This window comes from Prionailurus bengalensis, chromosome E1 (genome assembly GCF_016509475.1).
Source record: "Prionailurus bengalensis isolate Pbe53 chromosome E1, Fcat_Pben_1.1_paternal_pri, whole genome shotgun sequence".
Lineage (NCBI taxonomy): Eukaryota > Metazoa > Chordata > Mammalia > Carnivora > Felidae > Prionailurus > Prionailurus bengalensis.
This window is the reverse complement of record NC_057347.1, coordinates 28241558-28267678: the sequence shown is the minus strand read 5'-3', so window position 1 is coordinate 28267678 and position 26121 is coordinate 28241558. Positions and strand designations below refer to the sequence as shown.

The window sequence follows — 26121 nt, the reverse complement described above, 5'->3', positions numbered from 1 at the left end:
TCTGCCGCCCTGAAACTGGTGCCTTCTCTGGGGTTTCCCGTCCCCTCGCCAGGTCTCTTTCTCCCACCAGAACCCCGCCGCAACTCCAAACACCCGGCCCTGCCACCAGGGGCTCGGGAAGCTGCCACACCGTCTTCTGTGGAAAAGAAACTCAAGAGCTGCTTGGTGTTCTTGTCCATTGGTTTTGCCCCAGTCACCCCCAGATGTAACTTCTGAGTTCCGAAGTCAAGTGCAAAGCCCAGCACGACCCGCCCCTCGAGGAGTCCTTTGCCCCAGTTAGAGCCCAGCATGGGTTTTGTGAAAATAGACTTTATTATAATAAAATGTCTTTTTAAACAAATACCCCCACCATTCCACACCCCTGGAGACCAAGGCCGGGGGTGGGGGTTCAGTCGAACGATCTCCCACCACAGTGAAGGAAGCATGCAGAGACACTCACCCAGCCGCAGGGTTAGAGGGGGTGGTGAGGGTAAGGGTGGAGAGCTCTCTACCCCATTCTGGACAGGGAATGTATGAAAATAGCTGCATAAATCTGTCCTCTTCCTCAGCCCCCAGACTCCAACAGGGGCCAGAGGAAAATGATGCAAACGAGAAGTTGAATCCAATGAGCAAAATAAGGCAAACCCAACTCCTGCTTTCTGCCCGCTGGCCCCAGGGCCTTTGGGGGTGAGACACACAGGGGCCAGGAGGCCGGGCTGGCAGGGAGGGGTGGAGCACTATGGAGCGGGGTTAGGCCCGCTTTGGCATGGCCTGTCTCCTTCCTGGGCCTGTGCGGTGGAAGCGAGGTGGAGGAGGCTGGACTGAGGCACTGAGTATGTACATATATACAGGGTTCCGCCCGCCTGCCCCATGGGGAGGGGGGCTCCAGGGGGATCCAGTGCAAACTTGCCTTCAGGGAAAGGAAGACATGTCAGGATAGCCTGCGCCATCGGAGCGGGGAGGATCAAAGAAGGGACTAGCATCGTGTGGCGGGAAAGTAGGCATAGGTGGATGGACGGGCAGTCACAGGTCCTGGCTCTGTGACTGAGGTGCTCAGCAACCTTGACCGAGTGATTTCCTCATTCTGCGGCTCAGTTTCCCCTCCTATAAGAGGAAGGTGCCCCTCCAGAGGATTCATCCTTGAGGACTCATCTAGCTCTGACCTTCAAAGAGTCTCTGATTCCCATCCAAGTGCCACAGTGTTAACTCAGAAGAATGGGCGTCCAAGGCCTTCCCCACCCCGTGACCCCAGGGGCCTCAGGGGGCCGCTTCTGCCTGCAGGATGGGCCACAGCATCACTCCTTCTTCCCAGAGCCCAGTTTCCTTAGGAGCTGCTTTCCCTTGGAGAGGAGACCCCACACCTTCTCGCTTGTGCCCTGTGGCCCCCCCAGTTCAATTGTGGGGAAGCTGCCAGAGCCAGGGGCACAGGACCAGCCTCTGGGCAGTAGGGGCCCTTGTGCTGAGCTGGCCCAGTCCTGAAATGTGAGAGAAAAGGGACAAAGTCAGGACCTGGCTCCCTGCCCCAACCTGACACCTTCGCCCTACAATCTCAGGTACTTAGAGCCCTCCATGTCACAGACCCATGGTCAAGAACCAGAGCCCCACTACCCAGCCCCCCCCCCCCACTTCCCCCAACACACAGAGCTCAGAGAGGTGAATGCTGAGGGAACACTAAGCTGGAAGTCAGAGGGACAGACATAGAGTCCAGTTCTGCTTCCAGAACCTGGGCAAGCCGCTCCCCTTCTCTGGGTCTTCCTAAAGGGTACTGGGCTGACAGAGCTCAGAAGTCTTCAGACCTACCCCTCGGGATGGGTGCCCCCAATTCCCCCATGTCACCCCCTCACAGCAAGGAAGACCAGGACCACTTAGAAGCAGCCACCGCCACCCCCCTGCCCCACTAGGGAAAGCAGTTCCTGCACCGCCACACAGACAGAAGCAGCACGCTCAGCCAGTCCAGCAGATGCAGTGTTCCAGTCCCATGAGGAGGAGATTGGGACTCTTCCTTAAATGACCTCTCCGAGGGCTGTGGGGAGCCAGGGCCAGAACCGCACCACTCAGCCCCACCGCTAGCTCTGGAGGCTGCCCTGCTGCTTCTGTCAGCATATGTCCCCTGCTGAACCTCCTCCTAGCTCCACTGGCAACCATGAATGGCTCCTCTTGGCACAGGCCCAGCCAGTGCCATTAGTGGCCTAAAGGACAGGGATTGGGTGAACAGGAGAGCCACCGGGAAGCCTCCCTACCCCTATTCCCCATTCCCACATCCTTACCTCGACCTCCTGTGCCTGGCACAGCCCAATCAGATCTTGCCCGCCAACGAATTCCCCATCCCTGCCCTCCAGTCCCTTCCTCAATGCCTGCCCCCGACTCACCACCACAGCCTGGCAGTCTCCTGGCCAGAGCCAGCCATAAAGCCCAGACCAGAGGCAAGAGAGCTGGGTGCCCAGCCTAGGACCCCCCAACCCAAGGCCCTGGTGACATGGCAGGGCCTGCCCTCAAAGAGGTTTGCCGGCACCTAGAGGCCAAGGTGTCTACTACTAACCAGCCACGCCTTCCCAGGGCTCCTTCCATAGCATCCCAGGAGGGAGGGGTTACTGGGGAAACAAACAAAGGGGCCTCTGAGCCCCAGAGATGAATGGTTTCGGGTTATCTATGGATTTCAATCGTTTAAGCCCCCCTTTTATTCTCTCTGGCAGAGAAAATTGAGAATTGGAAGTAAAATCATACATCTGATCCCCTAACAGGTCATGATGCAGAGGACAAGGGTGGGGAGACTATTATTACTGGTGGAATTACCATATCATCCTTCTGTCACCAATAATAATCACAATATTATAATACCATAGTCATATGGTATCATAATACACAGATGAGTCACAATATGGATGTTACACCACATTCTACAAGCCGCATGAGCTATAGAATATGAGGAGTCAGCTAATATGGGGCATTATATACTAAAATGACATGTATTCCTATAGCAGCTGGCACTGCCCAAGGTAAAAACAAAAGGAGAGGATGATCCTGCACCCAGATCTGGCTCCACAGCAAGATCTCCCTCCCCCAATCCCTAGGAGAAAGCAGAGAAGCCAGGTCAGCTCCAGTATTCAGGACAAAGGAGTGCTATCTGATTATGGTGACGTAAGGAGTGGGGAGTCACATGAACAGAGGGGGCCAGTCCCCCACTTACATGTTGCTCTCTCTATATATATCTATCTCCATCTAGCACTGGACTCGTCTCCTCCTCATTCTCTGAAGAACAGGGAACAAAGAGAGGAGTTGGGTTATGGACTGACTCACATACTCCCTGCCCAGTCACCAGGTCACTCAGCTCACAGGAACTGGTCCTGCTTTGCACAGCCTTTGCTTCTGTAAATATTGCGGACAGATGCCCAGGGTTTCCCCCTGGGGCCAGGACCCATCCCCTCTCCCTGCGCCGTCAGGCTGTTAACTCAGCTGTATTCCACCCACCCCAAGGAGAAGCAAGCTCTAAGAACAAGGACCCAGGAAGCTTGCTGGGCCTTGCTGGGCAACTGGCTTAAAAGACACCTGGGAGACAGGGTAGGAGGTTCCCTGAAACCCGGGCTATGACTAGTTACAGGTGTGAGGGCTAGAGGGGTCCTTTTTCACAAGGCCCCTCACCGACATCAGCCCGCGGGGTGCGGGTAGCTGGGAGAGATGGGCCTGGGATCAGGGTCACAGCCGTCATTCCTCTGCAGAGAGCGGCACATACTGGGAGGGAGCTGGCCCTGGTAGGGCTCTCCCTCGAAGCCTCACTCTGCACAGTGCTCCCCCAGATTATAGCCAACTGCTCCCCTCCCACAACACTGTCTGAGCCCCCACCACCACTCTGGCAGGGTACAGCCCCAACTCCTGAGCTGGGAGCCCAGCTCTTCACTGACCTGACTCTCGGCCTGGGATGTCCCAGGCTCCCTGTCTGAGCTGCCCGCCTCAGGTCCAGGGCCCTCCAGGAAGTTGGATGGAACCAAGCCCCTCTGTCCATTGAGCTCCCCCTGGGGAGGAGATGCTGATGAGGCTCAGACTAGGAAAGAGGCCTCAGCCCCACCCCCTCAGCCCTGGAGCCCCTGGGGGAACAGCCTGAGGTCAACATCACTGTCATGGCCTGGTCCATGTCAATGCCTGGTCCATTCCTCCAGGTTTCCTTTAGGAACCCTTGCTCATCCCTGTCCCTGGCTCTGGTAGAGCCCTCCCTGGAAGGGCTGGTGAAGGGGGTATATATAGCAACTCCCCGCCCCTCCCCATGTTCTCACATAGTAGAAACCATCATCGTCCATGTCACCGAACACAGTAATGATGTCGCCTGCCCGGAAGGGCAGCTCTGCCTGTGGAAAGCCCAAGAGGCCGACGTCAGCCCTGGGGAGGCCCTGCACCACCCCCTTGGCTGGGCTGTCTGTGGGGGTCCTCACCTCCACATCCATGTTGGGGGAGCTCTCCCGAGGGTTGTAGTCAAATGCAGCCACCATGGAACGGGAGGATTTCAAGCTGGCAGAGGAGACCTGCTGGGGGCGGCCTGCAGGAGAAGGGGGAGAGGACTGGGGACTCTCTGGACCCCCTACACCATAGCATCCTCCACACTGCTGAGCCCCTATTCACTACCTCTCCACTAGCTGCAGCCCTTGGAGAGAGCCCAGAGGGGCCACCCAACCCCACCTCTCCCCAGTCTCCCCTGCACAGGAATGGCCCCTACCTGCACAGGGTTGGGCAGAGCCTTCTGCCTCAGCTGTGGAGAGAATGTGCAGGTGAGCCCTGCCCTTCACTTCCCTCCTCATCCCAGGCTGGGGGTGGTGCAGGGCAGGCAGGATGCTCGGTCTCACGCAGGGGATACAGGAGAAAAGATGTTCAGGGAACAGAGCCCAGCCCTTTGGATTTGGTAGTAAACTAAGACCCAGAAAAGGTCAAGGACTTGCTCCAGGCTGCACAGAATTTACAGTCAGGTGCTTTTTGGAGCAGAGGCCCCGGCAAACCACTCCCCGTCCCCATTAAAAGGACGCTCCCCAGTGGAGGGAATGGATGTGGATGAAGGTCTGCCCTAATTCCCTTTACCTGCTCAAAACCCCACTCATGTCTCCCCAGAAAGCCAAGCAGTGCTCCCCACCCCCACTCATCCTCACAGGCCCCGAGGGAGAAGGGGGTCTCACCCACCTTTCTTGGAGCGGCGGGGCTTGGGGGGAGGCCCAGCTGTGCGGGCTGTAGAGTACACAAAGGGACCATTCCCTGATCCAGAAAAGCAAGTATATGTAAGAGAGAAACTGAGGCAAGGGAGGGGGACAGAATAGTGTCTCTGGAGTCTCCTCTTTGGACTGTGCCAGGGTTCTTGTGCTCAAGTTTCTAAAGGGCTTTCCTCTCCCATCCTAGACCTGAAGGACCCAAACTTCATGGCCCATCCCCTCTGCAACAGACCCCCGTTCCACGTGGCAAGCGAACTGCTGTGGCCACACTGGTCTCTACAAGGCCCTACAGGTTCTGCTAGACTCCGGATAAATGATGTTCCCTGGCCACCCTGGACATACAGATGGCTCAGGAGGGACTGAGTTGGAACTGGGGTGGTGGGAGGTAGGTAAGGGACAGCAGCAGGACATACCTGAGCCTTCAGTGAGAATATCTGGGGACAAATAACCCCGCTGGAGCAGCTGCTGTCTCTCTGTGGGACTGTCCACAGCCACCTCAGCCACCATGTTGCAGGGGATGTAGCCTGTCCGACCCCCACCTTCACCACGGTAGAAGCCATCGGCATCCTTGTCCCCAAACACCTGCCGGCAAAGACCAGTCATCTCAAAAGGCCAATACGGCTTGCTCCCTGGCTCCAAGGCCCTGAGCCCCACAGCACCACACTCAGAATTGAAGAAGAATGCTCTACCTTCTGTGGGTCGTGAAATAGGAAACAGGGGGAAACAGCCAAGAATAAGGATTCATACAGCATCACTCACTGCCTGCACGTCCATCGCCCCAGCCCACCCCAGGCTAGATCTCTGTAACCTCTGAACAGCGGCAAAAAGCCTGGAGTAAATACTTGTAGACTCAGTGAAAACTGTAACGTTACCAGGAGCAGTTACACTGTGCGGTGTGCCCGGGCCACTGAAGTAACCCACATGCCCTGAACCTAATCCTCAACCATCTCTGGGAGGTGGACATGAACATCAGCCCCATTTTACCACTGAGGAAACTAAGGTCCAAAGCAGCTAGTGCATCTACTCAAGGTTACACAGCTGCAAGTGTCAGAGTCAGGACTCTGGCTCTGGAAGCTGTGGTCTCCCCCGTGAAGGCTAGGACACCTCCAGTACAGGAGAGGAGAGAGGGTGGGGGACCTGGACAATCAGTCAGTCACCTTCAGGATCTGGCCCTCCCGGAAGGGGAGCTCCTCTTCCCCAGCGTCAGGGTTGGGTGACATTGACACCGGGTCATAGTCAAACAGAGCCACAAAGGCCCTGACAGGTAGGTCCTGGTAAACCGGCGCTTCTGCCGGGGGGCTCCTCAGAGAGGCTGTGGAAAGAGCGATGACAGTAAGGTCTCGCCAAAGGGTTAGGTTAGGAAAGGCCCCTTCGGCCTCACCCAGCCCCCCTCGGATGCTCACCCAACTCGGTACCGCCCGTCCTGGGGGCCTGGGCCCCTCTCCGCAGGGGGCCCCTCCGCCCAGAGCTGTCCTGCCCTCTGGGCTCCCCAGTCTCTGTTGCCTGCAAAGAGAGCGCAGCAGAGAGAAGTGACACACCAGCCGCTGGTGGGGCATCAGCAGGGGCAGGACCCCACACGCGCTCCCCAGCTCTGCCCCGTCAGCATAAGCAGCACAGCAGAGCCGGGACACAACATTCCTCTCCTGGAGCCTGGGCCCAATCTCTCGGAGACATCAGACACCCCCACGGGGGGAGGAAGAGCGGAAGGGGAGACCCCGGCTCCGGCCACCCTTGTTGGTGAGTGCAGAAGAGGGAGGGTCTCAGAGCTGGCCGAGGAGCATGGGAGAGGAGGGCCTCTTCTCAGCATCGGGGTCGGGTGATGCTGGACATCACCGTCAGTGTCCTGAAGACGTAACTAAGCTAAGCACAGGGCCACCCTGCCCAGAGGCAGGGGGCTGGCTGGCGGCAATTGGCGACTAGCGGTAACAGAATATTGTGCATCCCAGTTCCGACAGGCAGAAGCAGCAAAGCAGTGGAATGCGGGTGGGAGGAGGCGGGTGAGGGAGCCCAGAGGCCCAGCCCCACCTCTGCGGATGGAGGCGGCAGCGTGGAATGGGAGTGGCTGGTGGGCAGCAAGCAGAGCCACCAGGCGGCAGCAGGCAGGGGGCCGCCAGGGTGGGCAGTGGGCACGGACCCGGGAGGGTGGCTCCTTGGCTCTGCCAGTCGCACCGCGGCTTCTCCGCTCTGGCTCCCCCTTCTCCCAGGCCGAAAGGCGTGGGTAGGGGGTGGGGCCCGAATTGGCCTTCAGAGGCCCCCTGGACCTTCCTATGGGGGCCGTGCCCCAGGCCTCCCCATCTCCAGGGTAGCAGGAGCTGGTGATGCTGATGCCACCGCTGCCCGCCTCCTGCTCGTCCTCAGAATCATATTCGATGCTGATTTCCAAGCACTTGGGGGAGAAGCAGCCGGCCAGGCTAGATTCTGGAGCCCGGCCACGGGAGCATCTCCGGGAAGGGGCCGGCCGCCCTCTCCCACCAGCCTCTGGCACACCCTTGGTCCCCTCGCCCACAGGGGGACTGCCCCTCTCCCGTGTGGGGCCCGGTCGTCCGGAGGCCTGGGGCCCGCCGTTGCTGAGAAGTCGGCTGCAGTGTTCACGGGGATCTGGGGACCGCCTGCGGTTTGGGGGCTTCTCAGGGGAGCCACTTCCTTTCCTCCGGATGCTTCCACCAACTAGTCCTGGTATGTCTTCCAGGCGGTCCCCACCCCTGCAGGGCTCTGGAGACAAGGGACACAGGCCAGGTCCTCGAGGCTGACCACTGTCACAGCCCAGCCCCAGCAATGCAGACTCGGGTGGGCCGGGGTCTCGAGAAGAACAGCCTGCCCCTGGCCTCTCCTCGTCTTCCTCATCCTCCCCCTCATCTTCCTCGTCCTCCTCTTCTTCCTCTTCAGGGATGCTAAAAAGCTTCTTGCTGCAGAACTGCTGGAGGGGCAGCTCGAGGATCTGCTCCAAGATCTCCTCGTCGCTGTCGGTCTCACAGAAGGGGTCAGGCTGGGGCTGGGGCTGGGGGGAAGGGCAGTGGGGAAGAGAGGTCCGTGGGAAGAGGAGACAGCTGTGACCTTTGTCCTCAAATGAGGGGAGGGGTTCCATGCAACCCCACAGCCCTCCCTCAGCTTCCTACAAGAGGAAAGACCAGAGAGGGGGCTGGCCCAAAGCCACACAGCAAGTCCAGAGCACAGCCAGAGGAGGAATTAGAGAACACACCCCAGGAACAGGCTGCACAGATGTTGGGGCCCGAGGGACAGGAGCAGCAGGGAGCAGACCACACCTGTGACAGCAGGGAGGCCTCCCCACCCCTCCCCAGAGGCTCCCAGAAAGGATCTCAGGAGACCAGGGTGCTGCATGTGGCAGGCTGGAGCAGGAGAAGGGGCAGAAGAGGGCTCCTCAGCCTCTCCTTTCTTCCCAGGAGGGCAGAATCCTGAGTAACTTCCTATCTACTGCTCGGGACAGGGCCCAGGCCACACACCTAGAATGTTGCTGGCACTCAGTGGTGGTTGGAGCAGCTGCTGACACGAAGGACAGAGACCCGAGAACCAGAGGTCTAGGGCCCACGAGCCCATCCTCACCCCGTTACCTTGGCCCCATTCTCCCCGATGCTGTTGCCAACAACCTGCTTCTGGAAAGAGCAAGTCCTGGAACTCAGGTCCTCTTCCTCCTCCTCCTCGTCCTCCTCCTCCTCTTGGATGTCTGAGAGATCTGAATTGCGGCCATGGTCCACAAGGGAGTTCACCAGACGGACCCCGAGCTCTGCCGTGTCCTCCCTCTGCAAGAGGTGAGACAAAGGAAGACAGAGGGAAGGGTTTGAGGAGGCATAGGGGGCTCCAGTAGGATCAGCCCTAGCTGGAATGACAGGGGTCCCTTGGCAGAGGGAGAGAGAGTCATGTCCCAACTGGGGGGTGTGCACAAGGGTGGGGGTGGGGGGAAGAGGATAGTAGCCAAAAAGAAAAGAGGAATCTGGGAAGACAAAGTGACAAAGAAGCAGACACAGAGCACACACCAGAACAGAAACTAGATGGAGAGGACACCCAGATTTTGGCTGGCAGAGGCAGGGAGGCAGGCCCCAATTCTCTGGGTGGCCCAGTGTGTCCCCAGCTCCGTACCTCAGCCCTGGGCCTCAGCCCAGACCCTGCCTCTCCTCCGCGGCAGGCCTCAGCACAGGGCACTCGCTGGGCGAGAGCTCCTTGGGTGGAGCAGGGTGCCAGAAGGGCCTCTTCCTGGGCCAGCGGTGAAGCTGCAGGGTCAGGAGCTCTCTCTCCCACAGCTGGCTCGCTGGCCCTCCTGTCCTCTGAGGTGCCCAGCACAGCTGCCCCAGCCTCCTCCTGGAATGGTGGGTACTGAGGAAGGGCCCAAGCCCTCGGCCTCTGTCCCAGCCTCCACCTGTTCCCCCTCTCCCCAGCAGGGTACCTGGGAGCAAGGTGCTGGGGGCTCCTCGGGGGATCCTTTTGCTGCCTCTCTGGGAGGGCTTGCTGGGGGGGCCCCGGGGGGCTCTCGAGTTCCGTGGGGGTCAGGGCGCCGGAGGGGAGAGCTGGGGTCTCCAGGCCCCGGGGAGGCTGGAGCAAGGGGTGGTCTGGCTTCCGAGCCCGGCCGCGGTGAGGGGCAAGAGACCGTGGCTGGTAGGCAGGCCGCCACTAGGGCTGGGGGGACAGGAGCTGGAATGGAGTCAGCTGACTCGCCGTGGGGTGACATGGTGCGCACAGCCACCTCACGGCACACTTGCATCAGCTGCAGCTGGGACAGCTCCACCAGCACGCTGCCTGCCGTGGGTGACGCCACCTCCATGATCTGCAGGTAGAGGGTAGAGGTGGAGGTGGCTGAGTCGAAGACACGATGATGGTTAGCAACGGCAGTCAGCATGATGCCAGGCAGCACACTAAGGCCTTGGCATGTCTTATCTCACTCAATCCTCCTGGCCACAGGGCTTCAGTGGTGGCCTGGTGTTTGAATCACAGTCGTCTGCTCTCAAAGCCCATGCCCTCGACCTATCTGCTTGCCCAAATGGGCACCCAGTGCCCAAATGCCAGCGGCAGGGCATCTCTGTGCCAGGTTGGGGAGATGAGGTCTCTGAGCACGGCAAGGAGAGACCCATATCCCAAGGAGAGACCCAGAGTCCCCAGGCCATACCTTTTGCCCATCAGCATAGATGGCATAGCCCGTGACCCGGACGCCATTGGAAGTGCCAGCAGCATCAATTGTTACTGGGAGCCAGCTGATGATCAAGATTCCAGGGGAGGGTCCCGGCTCAATCTGCACATCCAGGGGGGCATCAGGTGGGCCTGAGGGGGGGACGGTACCAGACCCAGGTATGCAGGACACTCACCTGCAGAGGCACCAGCCTCGTTTCCCACTTCCCTGAAAATGCACTTCCCCTGGTCTGGCCTTCTGAGTATTACAGAGTGTCAAAGCCCAAGCAAGCCTGCATACCTGCTGGGAGTGTGGTGAACTGCAGGGTGGCAGCCCGCTGCTCCGGCCTTTCCCAGCCTGGTTCCCAGGACTCTCGAGGTGGGAGCTGAGCCTCCACTCGGGCCTGATAGAGAGTACCAGGCCGCAGGTGACAGAAGGTGGCCCAGTAGGTGCTGGGGCGGGCAGGGGGGCACTCTTCCCCATTGAGGTAGACGGCATGGGCCAAGTTGCTATTGCCGGGCACCCAGGTGATCTCAGCAGACGTGGCTGTCAGTCGATGGACCCGCAGCTGGCTAGGTACCACCCCGGCCCGGGTACCCACCACCAAGCAACAGCGCAGAGGGTCGGAGCTGCCCTGGCTGGTCAGGGCCTGCACAGAAACACGGAGGGGCCCGGCCCGCAGGTCCAGGTTCTCCAGCACAGCCTTGGGGGGCACCCCCGGCCCCAGGGCCTGACGCAGCTCCCCGTTCACGCAGATATGGTAGCCGCGTAACTCCACTCGCTCAGGAGGCGGCTCCCAGGCCAGCACCACACTGTGGGCCAGCTGCCTGAGGACCACCAGACCCCGTGGGTAAGGCACAGCAGGGGGCCCGCCCAGGCCCTCAGGCTGGGGGCTCAGACTGAGCTCGTCCCCCGCAGCCTCGTCCTCAGGTCTGGGCTGGCTGCGTCCCCCGCTGCTCTGGCCCCCGCTACTGCTGCCACCCCCGCCTGCACTCAGGAAACTGAGTTCGGGGCCTGAGCTGTGGGACAAATCGGCCAGCTCCGGAGGGAGGGAGGTCAGGAGGTCATCGTCGGACACACGCTCTACAAAATTGGAAGGGACCAGGCCCCTTCGGCCATCCATGAGCTCCCCTGGCAGAGGGAGGGCAGGGAAGGGGAAGACAGAGAGGAGGTAGAGAAAAACCAGTCCAATAAATGCATTTTAGCAACGGTTAGTGGGTGATCTTAAGCATTTGATCCAAACCAACATTCATCTGTGAGCACTTTTAAAAGGCAAGAACACTCAACATCTGCAGTAGAGGAGTCATTGCTAATATTCGTAGGTGTAATAACAGTACTGTGGTGATCTAGGACAGCGCTTCTTAAATGTTAATGTGCATATGAATCGCTTCAAGATTTGTTAAAATGCAGATTCTAATTTAGTTAGGTCTGGGTGGGGCTGCGAGTCTGCATTTCTAACAAGCTCCCAGGTGCTAGCACCACAAGGCTCTCCGAGAACCATGTTCTGAGGAGATGCATGCTGAAGGGCTAGGCGAAATGTCATGATGTCTACAACTCTCTTTTACATCACTTTTCATTTTTAACCTACAGATGGAAAAAGCAAATATGGCAGAATGTTAACAACTGTTGAACGTAGGTGGTGAGTATATAGGTATTCGCTGTATTACTCTTTCATTTTTCTGTACATTTGAAAACTTTCAAACTCCAAGGGCCTGAGTAGTAGGGACAGGGGCGCCCTTGAACTTCCCTTTGTGGAAAACAGACATCCTCAAAGGGAGAGGAAAGCACCACCTGATCAGGGTGAGGGAAGGACTCTTCAGCCACAAAAGGCCTAAGTGCCAGAGAACAGATTCCCATATGGTTCTAGAAGGGATGAGGACCCATAGCGAGCCTGTGTCTAGGAACATGACTGGTGGTCAGTCCAGGCGCTGACCAAAGGTAAGTTCCAGTTCCCCTGAACACATGACAACAGAGGGATGTCAAGGAAGGAAGAAAGTGGGCACACAGCATGCCCTGTCACTGCTAATTTGGGAGAAGGGAAAGGATTCCCAGGGGACAGATGAGCCAATGGCTGCTATGCCTTATTAGGAGGAAGGGAAAGCAGAGGCCAGGGTTTAAGAAAGAGGGTGCTGAAGAGGAAGACAGGTCTGAGCTGCAGTGGGGGGACTTCCAGCTTCCCCAACACCCTCGCTCTCTGCTTATGCTAGGAGTGGGGGGAAAGCATGGGAACTTGAAGAAACAATAGTGATTTTCAATACATTAGAGAATATAAGCACTTGTCGTGGATCAAACGGTAACCTCCCAAAAGTATGTCCACATCCTAACCCATGGATCCTGTGAGTGTGGCCTTATTTGGAAAAAGCATCTTTGCGGATGTAATTAAGTTAAGGGGCCTGAGATGAGATCATTCCAGATTATATGGATGGGTCCTAAATCAAATGACAAGTGTCCTTATAAGAGTCACACAGGGAGAGACACTGAGAGAAGAGAAGGAGGAGGTAACGTAACTACAGAGGCAGAGACTGGAGTGACGTGGTCACAAGCCAAGAAACACCTGGAACCACCAGGAGCTGAAAGGGACAGGGAACAGAATCTCCCCTAGGGCCTCCAGAGGGAGTGTGGCCCTCCCGACACCTTGATTTCAAACTTCTGGCCTCCAGAGGTGTCACAGAATACATTTCTATTGGTAATTTGTTATGGGAGCCTGAGAATATTAATGTCAGCACTAACACTTAAGAAGGTAGGAGCCTCCACGCTAAGCACATCTACCGCCCTGTTGGGCTGGTGCTGGAGCCCTAGTCAGAGGCAGGCACACATGCTCAAAGCTTGAACCACCGACAGCAGTCCAGGCAGGACCAGTCATAGAAGAAGCAGTTGCTTAGCTAAGCGTGATGACGAACATGGCATCCCAGCCCCTGTTGTCTCCATGAGCCTTTAAACCTATCCCAGATCATATAGTTCAAATTCTAATCATTTGTGCTTACTGAACATTTGTGTTCCTGCTGCCCCCCTCCAAGAAAAGTTGTTGGCTTCTGGGTTTTTGTTTTTTTTCATTTAAAAAGTCGTTTTCTGGGAAATATTTAATCCCACTTTCGGTCACCCATCCCTCTGAGGAGTTTAGCTCTTCCCCCGCAGTTCACAGCAGCTACTCAAAGAACAGATGCAGGGCCCGGGGAAGGCATGCTGAGTGGGCACTGAAGACCTGGCCTTACAAACCCAAAGCTTTGGGTGTTACGGATTCAGATCTAACCTCGTTCCTAAATCCCCGCCCCTGGTTATGGCCCTCACCCTGCCCTGCCTACACCGCAACCCAGTCTCAGCCCAGGGCCATTCTCCCCGCTATCTGGCCAGGGCCAACCTGGGTCTCCCAAGACCATTTCTTCGGCAGGCCCCACCCTATTGCCCAGTCTCAGTAATGGGGCTTCTGTTCAGGTGTCTGAGCTTCCCACAGGCCCTGGAGCACTGCCCTGAAGCCCACGCCCTGCCTGGGCCCTGACACCTGCTGACTACTCACTGACACCCTTTCCTGGGCTCTGGACCCTAGTTCTCCCTCCCCCACACCCAGCTGGAGTCCAGCTTCAGATCTTTGCTACATGCCCAACTTCAAGATCACTAGTGTTAAGCACTGCCATGCCCTGTCTGGAAGCACAAAAGCAAATTCAGCCAAAATTCCCCGTGACCCCATTCATCATCTGGACTGTGGCAGGCACTGCCCTGCCCTGCTTGGGGTAGGTCTGCAGTCAGACAGTGGCTCCCTTTTCTAGACCCCTTCTGTGTGGGCTGCCAGGTCTCTATATGCCTTTTCGCTGAGTCTGAAACGTCCTGGTGGCCTGAGCATGCCAGGGAGACCGTGTGGGTGGATGGAGGTCTTTGTGAAGAGGGGCTCAAAAGCAGGGGGATGGACAGAATAACCCTGCCACCTTCCTACCTTCAAAAAAGCCATCCTCGTCCATGTTGCCATAGATGTAGATGTACTCGCCAGCAGTAAGCGGAAGCTCTGCCTCTGGGTTCTCATTGGGGCCCTCGAAGGGGTTGTAGCTGTTGAAGGAGATGCAGAGGAGGAAGAGGACAGCGACCCACATCTTACCCCCACATCCCGTCTCCTCTCTCCCGCTGTACTAGGCCTTTATGGAGACTTGATTTTTCACCGTCAGCCAAGTGGAGCGCTAACTGTGCCCACCTGGCCCAACTGGGCAAAGAGGACATGTCCAACTGGGATCCCTGAACGACGCCCACCACCTCCAGAAGCCTCTATCTTCACCCAGCCCCTCCTCCCATACACCCCAAACACTAGGGAAATGGGGGGCCAAGGGGAGGGTCCCACCTATAGCGTGCTAGGAACACCTGGATCCTGGCTCCTCCGCGGCTGCCCTCTGGTGCTGCTGGGAGCAGGGAGACACTGTCTGCCTCCAGCTCCTCCACCTCACTGGCTGTGTCCACCTGCAGGCAAACAGAAAGGGCCAGTCCTCTCCAGGCCCCAGGGCCAATGGCAAAGCAGGCAGGTTTCCAGAATGAGCCAGAGGACCTACTACTTTGAGAAGGGAAAGACAGCACATGCTGGACAAGGCCAGCAGCAATGAGCCTCCGTGTTTTCTAAAGCAGCACCCAAGCCAGCAGATCCTGGCAGAGCCAAGCTGCCCTGGCAAAGGGGAGTGAGTATAACCTGGATCTCTCCTGAGCCCTGGCCTCTACTGTACCATCCCAGTAAATATGACCACATTCCCCACTGAAGAGGAAGCCAACCACTCTGATGCACAGTGGGTGTCCAACGGCAGTTTGTCTCTTTAAGGAAAAAACACGGCAAAGCACTCCGACTGTGAAGAGCTGGAAGTCAGGAGGCAGAAAGAAGGTCCTGAGAAGCCCCTGTAAGGGGGGCACCCAGGGGGCAGACAGCGCAGCCCCTCCACGGCACAGCCAAAGCCCGCACCATCGTTCCATCCCACAAGGGGGCAGCAGAGGTTGGGGCTGGGTTCCACCACTTTCCCCAACCCCGGTCGGCAGGGCTGCTCCTGCCTTGCCCCCTCGGATTTCTGAGGTTTAGGAAGAAGTAGAGAGAGGGACAAGGTGATCAAGCACTTGGTAATAATAATAGCGGCCACATGTTAAGCACCTACTGCGCGTCCTGCAGTAGTGCTCTTCCTTTTATCTTTTCATGTAACCCTCACGACAACATTTCAAGGCAGGTCCTATTAGCTCCAAAATCCAGACAAGGAAGCCAAAGCCCAGAAAGAGTCAGACACTTGCTTGCCTAAAACAGAGCTGGGATCTGAATCCCAGAACCCGTGTTCTTTCTCACACAACCATCTGCTTCTGCTACAGACACTCACATGAACAGTCTCATTATATGGATCCTGGCGCCCAAGCGTCTCCCTCCATCCGGCTCAGGACTCCAGGGCCTCTGTGAGCCCCAGAGGGGTGGGGCTGGGCGGCCCAGAGTAGGGCCGGCAGGTGAGCCCTGGAGAGCAGGGCAGCCTCCACCCGAGCTCCTGGCCCATAAAGAGGAATCTGCAGGCCCTTCTCTCCCAGGGCCTGGCTCCACTTCCCAACTTGGGCCCCCACAAGGCCCAGCAGCCACCCAACCCCTGGGGACCCCAGAGGAGAATAGGGCCAACCCCAGGCCCCTCCCCAGCACTGACCTCGGGTGTGGGGCATGACTTGGGGCTGTTGTGGACGGATTCAGAGCGAGAGGAGTTGGAGAGGGACTCTGCCTTCTTGGCCGTCCTTCGAGGGACCCCGACAACGGTTGCAGGGACAGGCTCAGAAGACTTTGGGGCGCAGCGCCCAGGAGAGCCCGGAGGGAGGTCAAGGTCTAAAGAGAAGATGGCACATGGGATCTGTGACCTGAGGAGGGACTGGGGAGCAAGGGCGGGGGTGGCTGCTTGGATATGGGGTCAGGCCCTCCATAGCCACGTTTCCTTACAAGAGGGAAATATTTGAGGAAAACTTACTAAGTAGAGGTGGAAGTGATTTACATACATTATTTCGCATGATCCTCAGAGCAGGTCAATGAAGTGCACTGAATTATTCCCATCTTACAGCTTAGGAAACCAGAGCTCACGGGTTTAGCAGCACACTCAAAATCACATGGGCTGTTAAGTGAGAGGAGCTGGGGATTCCGGATCTGACTGATGCCCAGCCCAGCTCTTTACAAACCCTTACTGCTGGCTGCTGATTCCTAGTGTCCAATTCCCAGCCATAACCACAGAGGTCTTGCTGAAGGAGAGGAGCAGTGGTTGAGATGCCTGGCCAGACTCCAGGAGAGCCACTCTTGTGATCTCATTTCTCCCCCATCAGAGCCTTATTCCAGCCTGGCCCTAACTTGCCGTGTGACTTTGGGTGAGTTGTGCACTTTCTCTGGCCCTGAAGTGTCTGCTCTATACAAAAGCATTCCAGACAAAATGTCACTGGGGTCCACTTACCTTTGGGGCCAGACCCACGGCAGGGGTGGGGGGTAGAGCAGCAGCAGGGGGGTGGTGGGTGGTCCCCAAGGGTACTGTAGCCCAAGGCAGAGGTGAGTAGATCCAAGGGGCCAGGGTGCAGGCGGAAGGCCTGGAGCTCCTGTGCCAGGAGGCTGAAGCGCTCTGTTTGGCTGCGGCACTGCTCTTCCAGCTCTCGAACCCGGACCTGGGCCAAGACCTCCCATAAGCCACCAGGCCCAGCAAAGCTGCCCAGTCCATCCTGAGCCCCCACACCAGGCTTCAGCTTCCACCCACCCAGCCCTAGGCCTGGGCACCAGCCCTCACCTGTCTGCCCCACTGCCTTAACAGTGTCTGAGCTGGGGGTGAAACACCAGAGCTGTGGGCGGCCTTCACTCCCAACCCTCCCGGAGAAGGGCTAATCCCACCCCCCACTCAGCACACCCTCACACCCCAGGCAGTGGCCCTCGCTCCTTCCTGTTGCTTCCGGGCCAAAAGGAATGGCTCCCACTCCCAGCTCCACTGCCAGTGTCTCCTCAGGAGTTTCTTTGGCTCTGCTGCTTGTCACCCTCTCAGTCAGTGACCCAAATCCCCACCCTCAAGAGAGATCCTGCACAGGAGCTAGGGACATCTTTATGGCAGGAAGGAGCCAATTCTCAAGAATTTCTCTCAAGTATCAGAAAAGTCCCAACATTTGGGACTCTCTCCTGGCCAATATCAAGAGGGTCACGGGTTAGACTGGTGAGGAACCTCCTCATGGTCTGAGTGGCTATGTTTTAGAGGAGGGTCGGCCCCGCATCTGGCAGGCACTGTGGCAGCTCTGGGCCGAGGAGGTGGCACACACGTCCCGCAGGAATGCCAGTCCTTCTACAGGTTCTCAGGTCTGCTACACCCTCCTCTGTTCCACGTGAGAGCTGGGACCACTGGGCCCTGAGGCAGGAGACCCAGCTCAGGCAGCCTGAACAGGTGCATGGGAGGGGACAACCCAGGGAGGTGGGGGGTCAGGAGGCTGTACCTGCATGGAATCCAGGGTTGACTGTGGCAGGAAAGGAAAGCAAAGAGGACAGGTTAGAACCCTTCACCCTACGGGTCACTGCGCAGAGAGGGAGAGAGGGAGCAAGGGCCCAAGTGGACACCACCTGGTCGGCTCCCTGGACTGACTGAGCAGTTCCTAAATGGAAGGGTATTTCAGGTGAAGGCAGCCTCTGGGGGTGGGGGGTAGTGGGGGCTGATGCCACCAGACCCAGGAGCCCCTGCCCAGCTGTGCCCCTGCCTAAGAAGTAGGCCAATAGTGGAAGGGATTCCCGAGGCTCTGGAGCACCTAAGGGCCCTTCCTTAACCCCACACCCTCCACACCCACACAGTCCATTCCAGCCCTCTCTGAACGTCCCTGCCTTCTCCCCAAACTGGTGTTGCTGGTGGACACTTCCAAGGACCCTACCTCCAGCAGCTGCACAGCCCCTTCATGTTCCCTCTTGGCTTCTGCCTGGGCCTACAGGTAGGAGGAGGCAAAAGTTGGAGAGGAAAGGTGAGTAACAGGGGAGGAGAGAGAGGGAGATGGATGGGAGGGGGGAGCCGTAAGGGCAAAGCAAGGGAAGAAAAGGAAAGGGGAGCTGGGAAGGGGGAGGCTGAGGGCTCCTCCCTCCCAGATCCCACCCCAGAACCATACCTTAGGCCAGAAGGTAACGGTGTCAAGGAGAGGCACGTCTGATACTGTTTCTCTCTTTCTGGGACATCCACCCTCTGGGTTTCCCTCCTACCTCTTGGGACGCTCCTTCTCAGCCTCCTTCACCTGCTCCCTTTCTTTTGCCCCTTTTGAGTGTTAGGGTGCTACAGGGCACAGGGATGGGCACAGGGCACTTTACACTCTTCGCTCTCCCAAGGAGTCCCATCTAGTCACACGACTAGACACACTGATGACTCCGAACCCTATCTCCATGACCAACTTCCCCATGACTCCAAACCCATAGATCCAACTGTCTTTGAAGTGTCCACTTGTATGTTTAACACATAACCCAAACTTAGCCAAGACAGGACTCAGAACTCAGGACTCCCTAACTCTCACACCTGTTGCCTCTTCATCCATCACCTCCTAGAGAGTGAAGAGCCCCACACTCCATTAGGGTTTACTCAGCAAATGGCTAAAAGAAGCAGGAGCTCAACTAGAATCCTATGGAGTTTTGTCAATTCCATCTCTAAAATATACTTCACATCCTTCCACTTGTTTCCCCCTGCATCGCCTGCACCCTCATCCAGACGGCCGTCATCTCCCTCCTGAACTGCAGCAGCCCCAACACCTGACCACCTGCCTCCTCACCCACTCCCCCAATCCACCCTCCACAGTGCTGCTCATGTGATCTTCTAAAATGATTAATCAGATCATGCTACTCCCCTGCTTGGGACCTTCCAACAGTTTCCAACCCCTCAGAGAACAAAATACCCACTCTTCTTTAAGGCCCGACAAGACCTGGCTCTTGCCTATTCCTGCTGTTCTCTAACCTATTATAATCTAGCCAACTGGTCTGGACCCCCATGCTCTTTCCTGCCACAGGGCATTTGCGCTTCAATTCTCCTACCTGGAGTGTTCTTCAGCCGGCTCCTTCACACCCTTAACGTATTAGAGGCCTTCCCTGCCCACCTCTCTTAAGTGGCCCCTGGCCCCACCCTAGTCACTCCGTCACACCACCCTGCTCACTTCCCCCCACCAGGGCCCGTCAGTGACTGGGGTTGCCTCACTTGCATATCTGCTTATTTGCTGGTTGGCCTGGGACCTGATCTTTCCCCACCGCTGTCCCCAGTGCCTAGCACAAAGCCTAGCACTCAGTGGGTGCTCAGTAAATGCTCACTGGATGAGCAGCTGACTGAGGAGTCCAGCAGCCTACCACCCTTCCCTCACCCCTGCCCCCACCTGCTGCAGCCTCCGGACCTCCTCCTGCTTCTCCTGCAGGCTGATCCGAGCCTGCTCATGCTCCACCTCGAGCTGCTGCCTCCGCTGGGCCACCTCCCGCATGTGCTAAAACACAAGACCTTGGGTCAAGGCCAGAGCCCGGCTCCACCATTTCTGTAGATCTAAGATGTGGGAGCTCTGGACACCATGTCTTCCGGATGCCTTCTGTTAAGAAGGAAACCGAGGCCAGAGAAGGGCAAGGCTGGTGGTGCCAGGACTGGGGCTCAGACCCCAGTGCCCCACATAGGGCACGTTCTACCGTCCCACTTTCTCCTTGCATCAGGGACCAAGACCCTCCCCCCACCTATGCAATCTCCTCACCTTCAGCACCTGCTCCAGGCTCTCCAGCTTGCTCTGCAGGCCCTGGCTCTTGCGAAGGGCTGAGTCCCTCTCCTGTGTCACCCCCAGGAGCTGGCCCCTCAGCTCTGCATTCTCCCACTCCACCTGGAGAGGGGGGAGTGGCAGGGAGCTGGGTGTGTGAGCCTTGTCCCAGCAGCTCCCTCACCAGGGGGAATAGTACCCTTCATACTCTGGCCCAGTTCAGGGGGCACAGAAGACAGCCCCCTGCCCAGGGACCAGGGCCCCAGCGAAGCCCAGCCCCACAGCCCGTGGGCAGAACCGCTACCTGCTCTTTTTCCGTGGCTCTCCCACTGAGCCGAGAATTCTCCTCCACGAGTCGGGCATTCTCATTCTGGGCTTCTCTCAGCTGCAGTTCCTGAGAGACCAGGGGAGCTCTGGGCGGGGGTCTGGCACCTACACCCCTCCTCTCCCCACACAGAGGACCCTGCCCTCCCAGACAAGGTCTTCCTCCCCCACCTGGACCCTGCGCCAAACAGGACAGGAGAGCCCCGAAGGACAAGAAGGGTGAAAGCAGAGCTGAGAGGGAGCCCACCACCTGGCTGGCCTCGGGGAGGCCCTCGGGAGCTCACCAGCTCCTCACATCGCCTCTGCTTTTTCCGGGCTTCCTGCTCCAGGCTCTCGCATTTCTTTCGCTTCTTGCTGAGCTCTGACTCCTGTGGGGTCAGAACCAAGGGCTCCTCATGTGAGAAGGCAGACCTGCCCACAACTGGTCGCCTCCAGCCCTTGACCTGGGACTTACCAGCTGCTGCACCCTCTGCTGTTTCTCTGGCTCCCCTAGGCCCGTGGGTGGGTTTTCCACATCCTCTTGGGGCCTGGCCTGCAAACGCAGGGGGCAGTGGGGAGGCTGGCACCCAAGAACAGGGCCTCAGAGCAGCCTGCCCCTCTGCCCAGGCTGTCTGTGGCAGGCTTCCATGCCATCTCACGGTCAGCAAAGAGATCCCTGCCCAGGAATGGGGGCTGTAGGGAAGGGGGTGCTGCCTGCCCATGCCTCCAGCTGATGTGGGAGTGCAGAGGCTGTGCCCCTGTGTCCTCCAGACATACTGCTTTGAGATCCTGAGACCCATGTGTGCCCTGGGAGATGGGTCCCTTATCCAGGCCAAAGCTTTCCCTTTTTAGCTTCCAACAGCAGCCCTGCTCTGCACTCAATAACTGTCCTGGGTGTCCTTCAGTGACTGGCAGAGAACTAGGAGGCTGCCTGAGCCCCCAGGGATGCGGTGCTCCCAGAGCTAGGAATTCTGGATCATCCAAACGTGGGCTTTGCCTAGAGCAGTGCAAGCCTGGCCAGACCCTCCTCCTAGCTTCCCCCAAGCCCACCCTGTCGCACTTCAGATTTATCTGTGCAAACTCTAGGGGAGGACAGGCCTTGATGGGAGCCGCATCTCCCTCCCTGGGCCAAGCAGAGGGGCAAAATCTGAGCAAGAAGCACCCCCACCCCCACCCCGCACCGAGGCCTTGGTCCCTATGGAATCCACCTTCTCCCACCCCTGTTTCCAGAACGAGGTGAACCTAGGTGCCGACCCAGTAGAGAGGATGGAGAGGAGCCAGACCTATAACTTCTGGGGGTCCGGAGTGGGCTCGCAAGCCCTCGCGACAGAGGCCGCCTACGCCCAGCACCCGGCGAAGATCGCTCGTACCTGGAGCCGAGGGGGACGCACCGCCACCCCCGTGGAGCCGGGACCGGGCCTGGAGGACCAGGCGGGAGCTGAAGGGGGCGTCCCCGCGCTGCGGCGGCGGCGGCGGCGGCGGGAGGCGGCGGCGCGGGCTGGGCCCCGGGCGGCTGCCAGGGCAACCGCGGATTTGCGGCCGGGCCGTACCACTGGCGGCGCGGCAGGGGCGACGGGGCGGGCCCCGTGGGGCGCAGGCCTGCGGAGGGCGGACCCCGAGTCGCCCGGGTCCGGCTCAGCGCAGGTACGGGCGACCCTGCCCCCTGGGGTCGGGAAAGCTCCCCAACCCTTGGAGCGCGCACGCCACCACCGAGTCCTCGGGGCTCGAGCGCTGTGCAGGGAGAGATACCAGAGCCTCCCCCACCCCCATCCCCGGACGCCTACACACCTGCCCTGGCGCCAGAGCTCACCTCTCCCGGGGCCCCGGGGGCGGGCGCCCCTGCTCTGGCCGGGGCAGCGGGGCCCGGGGGCCGGGGCGGCGGGGGTGGCTCCTGCTGGTTGCGCAGGGCGATCTGCCTCTGCAGCCGCAGCACCTCCCGCTGGGACTCGCGGAGCAGCCGGTCGAAGTCCCTCACGTGGAGCCACTGGGGGCCCTCCTGGTTGGGGGACACGGAGAGGAGTCAGGCCTAACCCTTGCCCGCCCCCCCACCATCCCCGGCGGAGCCCGCGCTCCACGGTGTCGGAGCGGCTCCGATGCGCGGGAACGTGCACAGCCTCCCATGCATACATGCCTGGCCATAGGTGCACGCCTGCACAGCCACATGCTTCCGCGAGCCCGTGTGCAGACCGTCAGAGTAACTCATTTACTGGGCACTCACGGTGTGCCCGGCACTGGGCTAAAATGCCTTGTGAACATCGCTCCACACAAGTGTGAGGTATGCGTGGATTCGTACAGCCAAACCCGCTGGCATACAGCCTGAAGCCTGGAGCACAGAAATTCCCAGGTCTGGGATTCATAGCTCCACCCCCTTCAGTTCAGGCTCCTTCTCCCCGCTCCCACCTGGGCCGTTGCCAGGGGAACCTACTCCCCAGCAGCTTCTACCTTCCCGCTTCATTTGCATCTCATCAACATCTCGTCCACATCCCGCAAGCCAGGCAGGTGGCCCTACGGAGGGCTGAACTGGAAGGGGTGACCAGGGCCTCCTCGCACCTTGCCAACCAGGGTGAGCCTGGCCTGCAGCTCCCTGCACTCCCGCTGCAAGGCAGCAATCTGCTTGTCCTTAGCCAGCAGGGCGCTGGCTGTCTCACTGAGGTCCCGGGCTCGCTGATGGGCCAGGGCCTTCCGGCACAACTCCAAGCTGGCCCCAGGACGGGGCACAGGGGCACTCACCTGGCCAGAGGAGGAGTAAGGCCAACGGTCATCTGAGGGCTGGGGCACTTCTCCCCACTCCTCAGCTCCTCCCAACGGAGGAATTCGGATGAAAACCTAGAAGTATGGCCTCCTGCTTCTACCCTGTATCTGGGGCTTTAGGGGACCACTAGCCTCACTTGACCCCATCCCAGCAATTCTCAGACAGGACTGGAAGGGTTAACTCCACATCCTAGTTTAGGCCCAAAGGCTGCTGCTAATTGAGGGCTGCCACTGTCATGGGTCTTCATCCCTGCCCCCACCAGCCCTTCACCCAAAGATGAGCTCAGCGGGAGGCTGCAGCCAGCACCAGCACGTGGTAATCCAGAAACTCCCCGCCTGTTCAGGAACGCCCAACGCTTCCCTCCCTCCGGTAACTCCAGAAACCCTCAGCCTCCTAGCCCAGCCAGCATTTGCCCTTTCTACACCTTGGCCCCTGCGTTCCCACTTTCCTGGGTGCCAGGAGTCCATGACTCCCGAACCCCACTCCCTCAGGCCCAGCCTGGCTCCCCTCTCCCTGGTCACCCAGCCTCCATCCAGCAGCCTCCCATCCTCACCACCTTCAGGTTAGTCTCCTGCAGCTTCCGGGCCCTCTCCTCCAGACGCTTGGCAATGACCGCCAGCTCGGCATTCTTCCGCTTCAGCCTCCGCACCTTCTCCTCTGTCTCAGGGAAGCTGCTCTTCCTCTGACAAGGGGTCAGCCAGAATTGGGGCGTGCGGGGAGCACCCCGCAGACCCAATCCTAACTGTCCAGGACTTGAATTGGAGCCCTGGGCTCACGATGGAGTCCTTGCGTACTCTAAGTAGGGGTTCACCCTCTCTGCATCTTGGGATCATATCACCTCCATGCAGCCCCCACTTGGAGGGATGCTTTATGGGATGAGGAGGGCACTGGGGCAGAGGGCTGGGGTGTCTGAGTCTGCCTTCCCCCAGCCCCAACCAGGACCCAGGACTCTCTTTCCAAGCCTCACCAGCATCTGATTTTCCTCCTTAAGGATGGCACAGCGCTGCTGCAGCTCCCCCAGGGCCCTCAGCAGCTCCAGATTGGGCCTGTCCCCAAAGCCCATGCTCAGCTTGCCCTGGCATGGGAAAGGACAGGACACGGCACCTCAGAAACACACCCTGCCTTGTCAAAGCCCTCCTATGGAAGCATCCTGCCCCCCAATGGTCTAAGGAGACATGGAGACGAGAAGGTTCTCCCCCATGTCCTAGGCCTTCAGAGAGAAGCATGAGAGGCCTAGAAGGGGCCCCCACCGGCCTCCCCTAGCCCTGAGACCCTCTCTGCTAGTCCCCAGTTCTTTCCATCTCTGCCCATTTCTCCCTGGGAAATGCCAGCTCAAGCTCCCAGCCCCACCCCTCCAGGCTCCTTCTGGCCGCTCTGGCCCCTTGCTTCCCCCAAAGCCCTGGTCCCTCCATCTTCTATAGGAGGCTGCTCACACCTACCCCAAACCTTGTCCTTCCTGGCTCAACCCAGCACTGAGCCCCCTCCCTTGAATCTGCTTCCTCTGGTCTCTGATTCCGCCATACACCCCCACCACCCCCACCTCCCCCAGGATCCTCCAGCCCCCAAGGACAGAGACTCTCAGAGGAGGAGACACAGACAGACAGACTGTTAAAGAAAGACTCACGGAGGGAAGGGGCAGGGGCAGGGCCAGATGTAGACAGACAGGCAGAGAGTCAGAAGGACAGACATATGGCAAAAAATGGAGCCACTGAGATTCCTGCCCAGAGAAGGGATGACACACAGTCACAGAGAAGGACCCACAGACAGAGACAGGCCAGGAGAGGAGGAGTGGGCAGTGGGGTTACATATCGTGCCCAGGCTGGAGGGCACCAGTAGAGGCCCCACCTTGGAGACCCCAGCCCTCCCCAGCTCCCTTACCTTAGGGAGAGCCTCCACCTCCTCGTCCTCCAGCCTCAGGCAGCTGGGTCTGGAGCTTGCTGCTTGGTGCCCCAGGCTGTTCAGCCCGGTTTTGGTTCCTTCAGGGTCAATGCCCCCCATAGCCCCGGGGCTCTGGGCTCCCTCAGGCTCCGGCTCGGAGCTCTCCCCGGGCCTCAGCTCTCCAACCTGCCCAGCTGCCGGGATCTCAGCAATGCTTGGGGCTGCGCCTCCGGGTTCGCTCCCCTGGCCTGGAGTCCAGTTCTGCCAGGCGGGCAGGGCCCACGGCTCCATGGCTCTGGGGTCCCCCAGCTGTGGGAGAGGTGTCAGTTGCTCCATGATACTGCCAAGGGGCCCCAGGACCCAGGCCGGGGGACATCGCCCAGCCAAATGGAGGGGCTGGCGAGGGTCATGCCAGGCCAGACCCTTTCCTCTCTGAGCTCTTGGCTTCACCGAGGCTCCATCCGAGGCTGGCTGTTCTTCCTCACCCACAAAGGAGGCTGCAGGAGTCCGAGCTTCCAGAGCTGAAGCTAGGGGTATGCGAGCTATGTTTGCTCGTGGCTATGTGTGTGCGCGGGTGTGTGGAGGAGCGAGGGTGTCCCCGTGGGGGCAGGGAGGATGTGCAGAGGCCACCAACAGCAGCGCCTGGCTGAGGGTTTGCGTGTGTCTCCAGCCCTGTCTGTTCAGGTCAGCGCTGTCTTGTGTGTGTTTGGAGGACAGGTGCCCCCACTCGTGTGTGCTGGGGGTAGTGGCTCTGTGTGTCACCGTCTGCCTGTTTCGGAGTTACCAGTTGTTTCTGTATGTGTGTGGGTGTCTGTATTGCAGGGCTGTGGCAGTGTGTGATGCTGTCACTGGTTGTGTCTGAGCAGCTCAGTGTTGTGCAGCCGTGTGCATCGGTGTCATTGTGTGTCCGTCAGCGTCTGTGAGTCTGGCTATCCATCACGACCCTCAGCCTGGCTAGGGTGTGCGGGAGCTGCTGGGGGTGATCCTCGACCTTCCGCTGTGGTCCTTTATCTCCTGCCCCTCTCTCTGCTGCTGCTCTCCCGCTTGCTGGGCAGTCGGCTGGTCCTAAGGAGGCCTGGGTCGGTGGGCTGCTTGCCTCATAGTCTCTGTCCCTGCTGGCCTCAGCCCTGGGGACTGCAAGGGTCCCCTACAGTCCCGGAGCCCCGAGATGGTGGGCGCAGAGGAGGGCTGAGCCTCAGAATGGGGGTGATGAGCAGGGGAGA

At 59.0% G+C, this 26121-nt stretch overlaps 1 protein-coding gene across 7 annotated transcripts; it reads right to left on the bottom strand.

Moving 5' to 3' along the window:
- Positions 1-289: 289 nt before the first annotated feature.
- TSPOAP1 (TSPO associated protein 1) lies at positions 290-26121 on the bottom strand. Of its 7 annotated transcripts, XM_043583948.1 has the most exons (32): positions 24899-26120; positions 23988-24095; positions 23574-23702; positions 22819-22998; positions 22079-22264; positions 20744-20821; positions 20574-20657; positions 20270-20359; positions 19966-20088; positions 19606-19710; positions 18139-18189; positions 17713-17733; positions 16701-16905; positions 15918-16090; positions 14606-14721; positions 14210-14319; positions 10582-11412; positions 10282-10433; positions 9565-9942; positions 9261-9479; positions 8735-8923; positions 7300-8163; positions 6569-6668; positions 6323-6477; positions 5579-5747; positions 5140-5211; positions 4685-4717; positions 4404-4507; positions 4248-4319; positions 3879-3989; positions 3167-3228; positions 1293-1454 (listed from the first exon to the last, which is right to left on the bottom strand). In XM_043583948.1, the coding sequence occupies exons 1-31, from the start codon at positions 25232-25234 to the stop codon at positions 3199-3201; spliced, it is 5574 nt and encodes a 1857-aa protein (XP_043439883.1). In that variant the 5' UTR covers positions 25235-26120; the 3' UTR covers positions 1293-1454; positions 3167-3198. The 7 variants fall into 7 exon arrangements, with proteins under 7 accessions (XP_043439879.1, XP_043439882.1, XP_043439880.1 ...); XM_043583944.1 differs by lacking the exon at positions 3167-3228 and having other exon boundaries at positions 290-1454; positions 24899-26121; XM_043583947.1 differs by lacking the exon at positions 3167-3228 and having other exon boundaries at positions 290-1454; positions 8771-8923; positions 24899-26121.

Coding starts and splice junctions, on each gene's coding strand:
- TSPOAP1 (XM_043583944.1), bottom strand. CDS start 25,234: ATGGAGCAACTGACACCTCTCCCACAGCTGGGGGACCCCAGAGCCATG. Junction 19,711..19,965: donor GCCTGGAGCAGGTGCTGAAG/GTGAGGAGATTG, acceptor CTTGTGTTTTAG/CACATGCGGGAGGTGGCCCA. Junction 11,413..14,209: donor CGAGGATGGCTTTTTTGAAG/GTAGGAAGGTGG, acceptor TCCCTCTGCCAG/GGGAGCTCATGGATGGCCGA.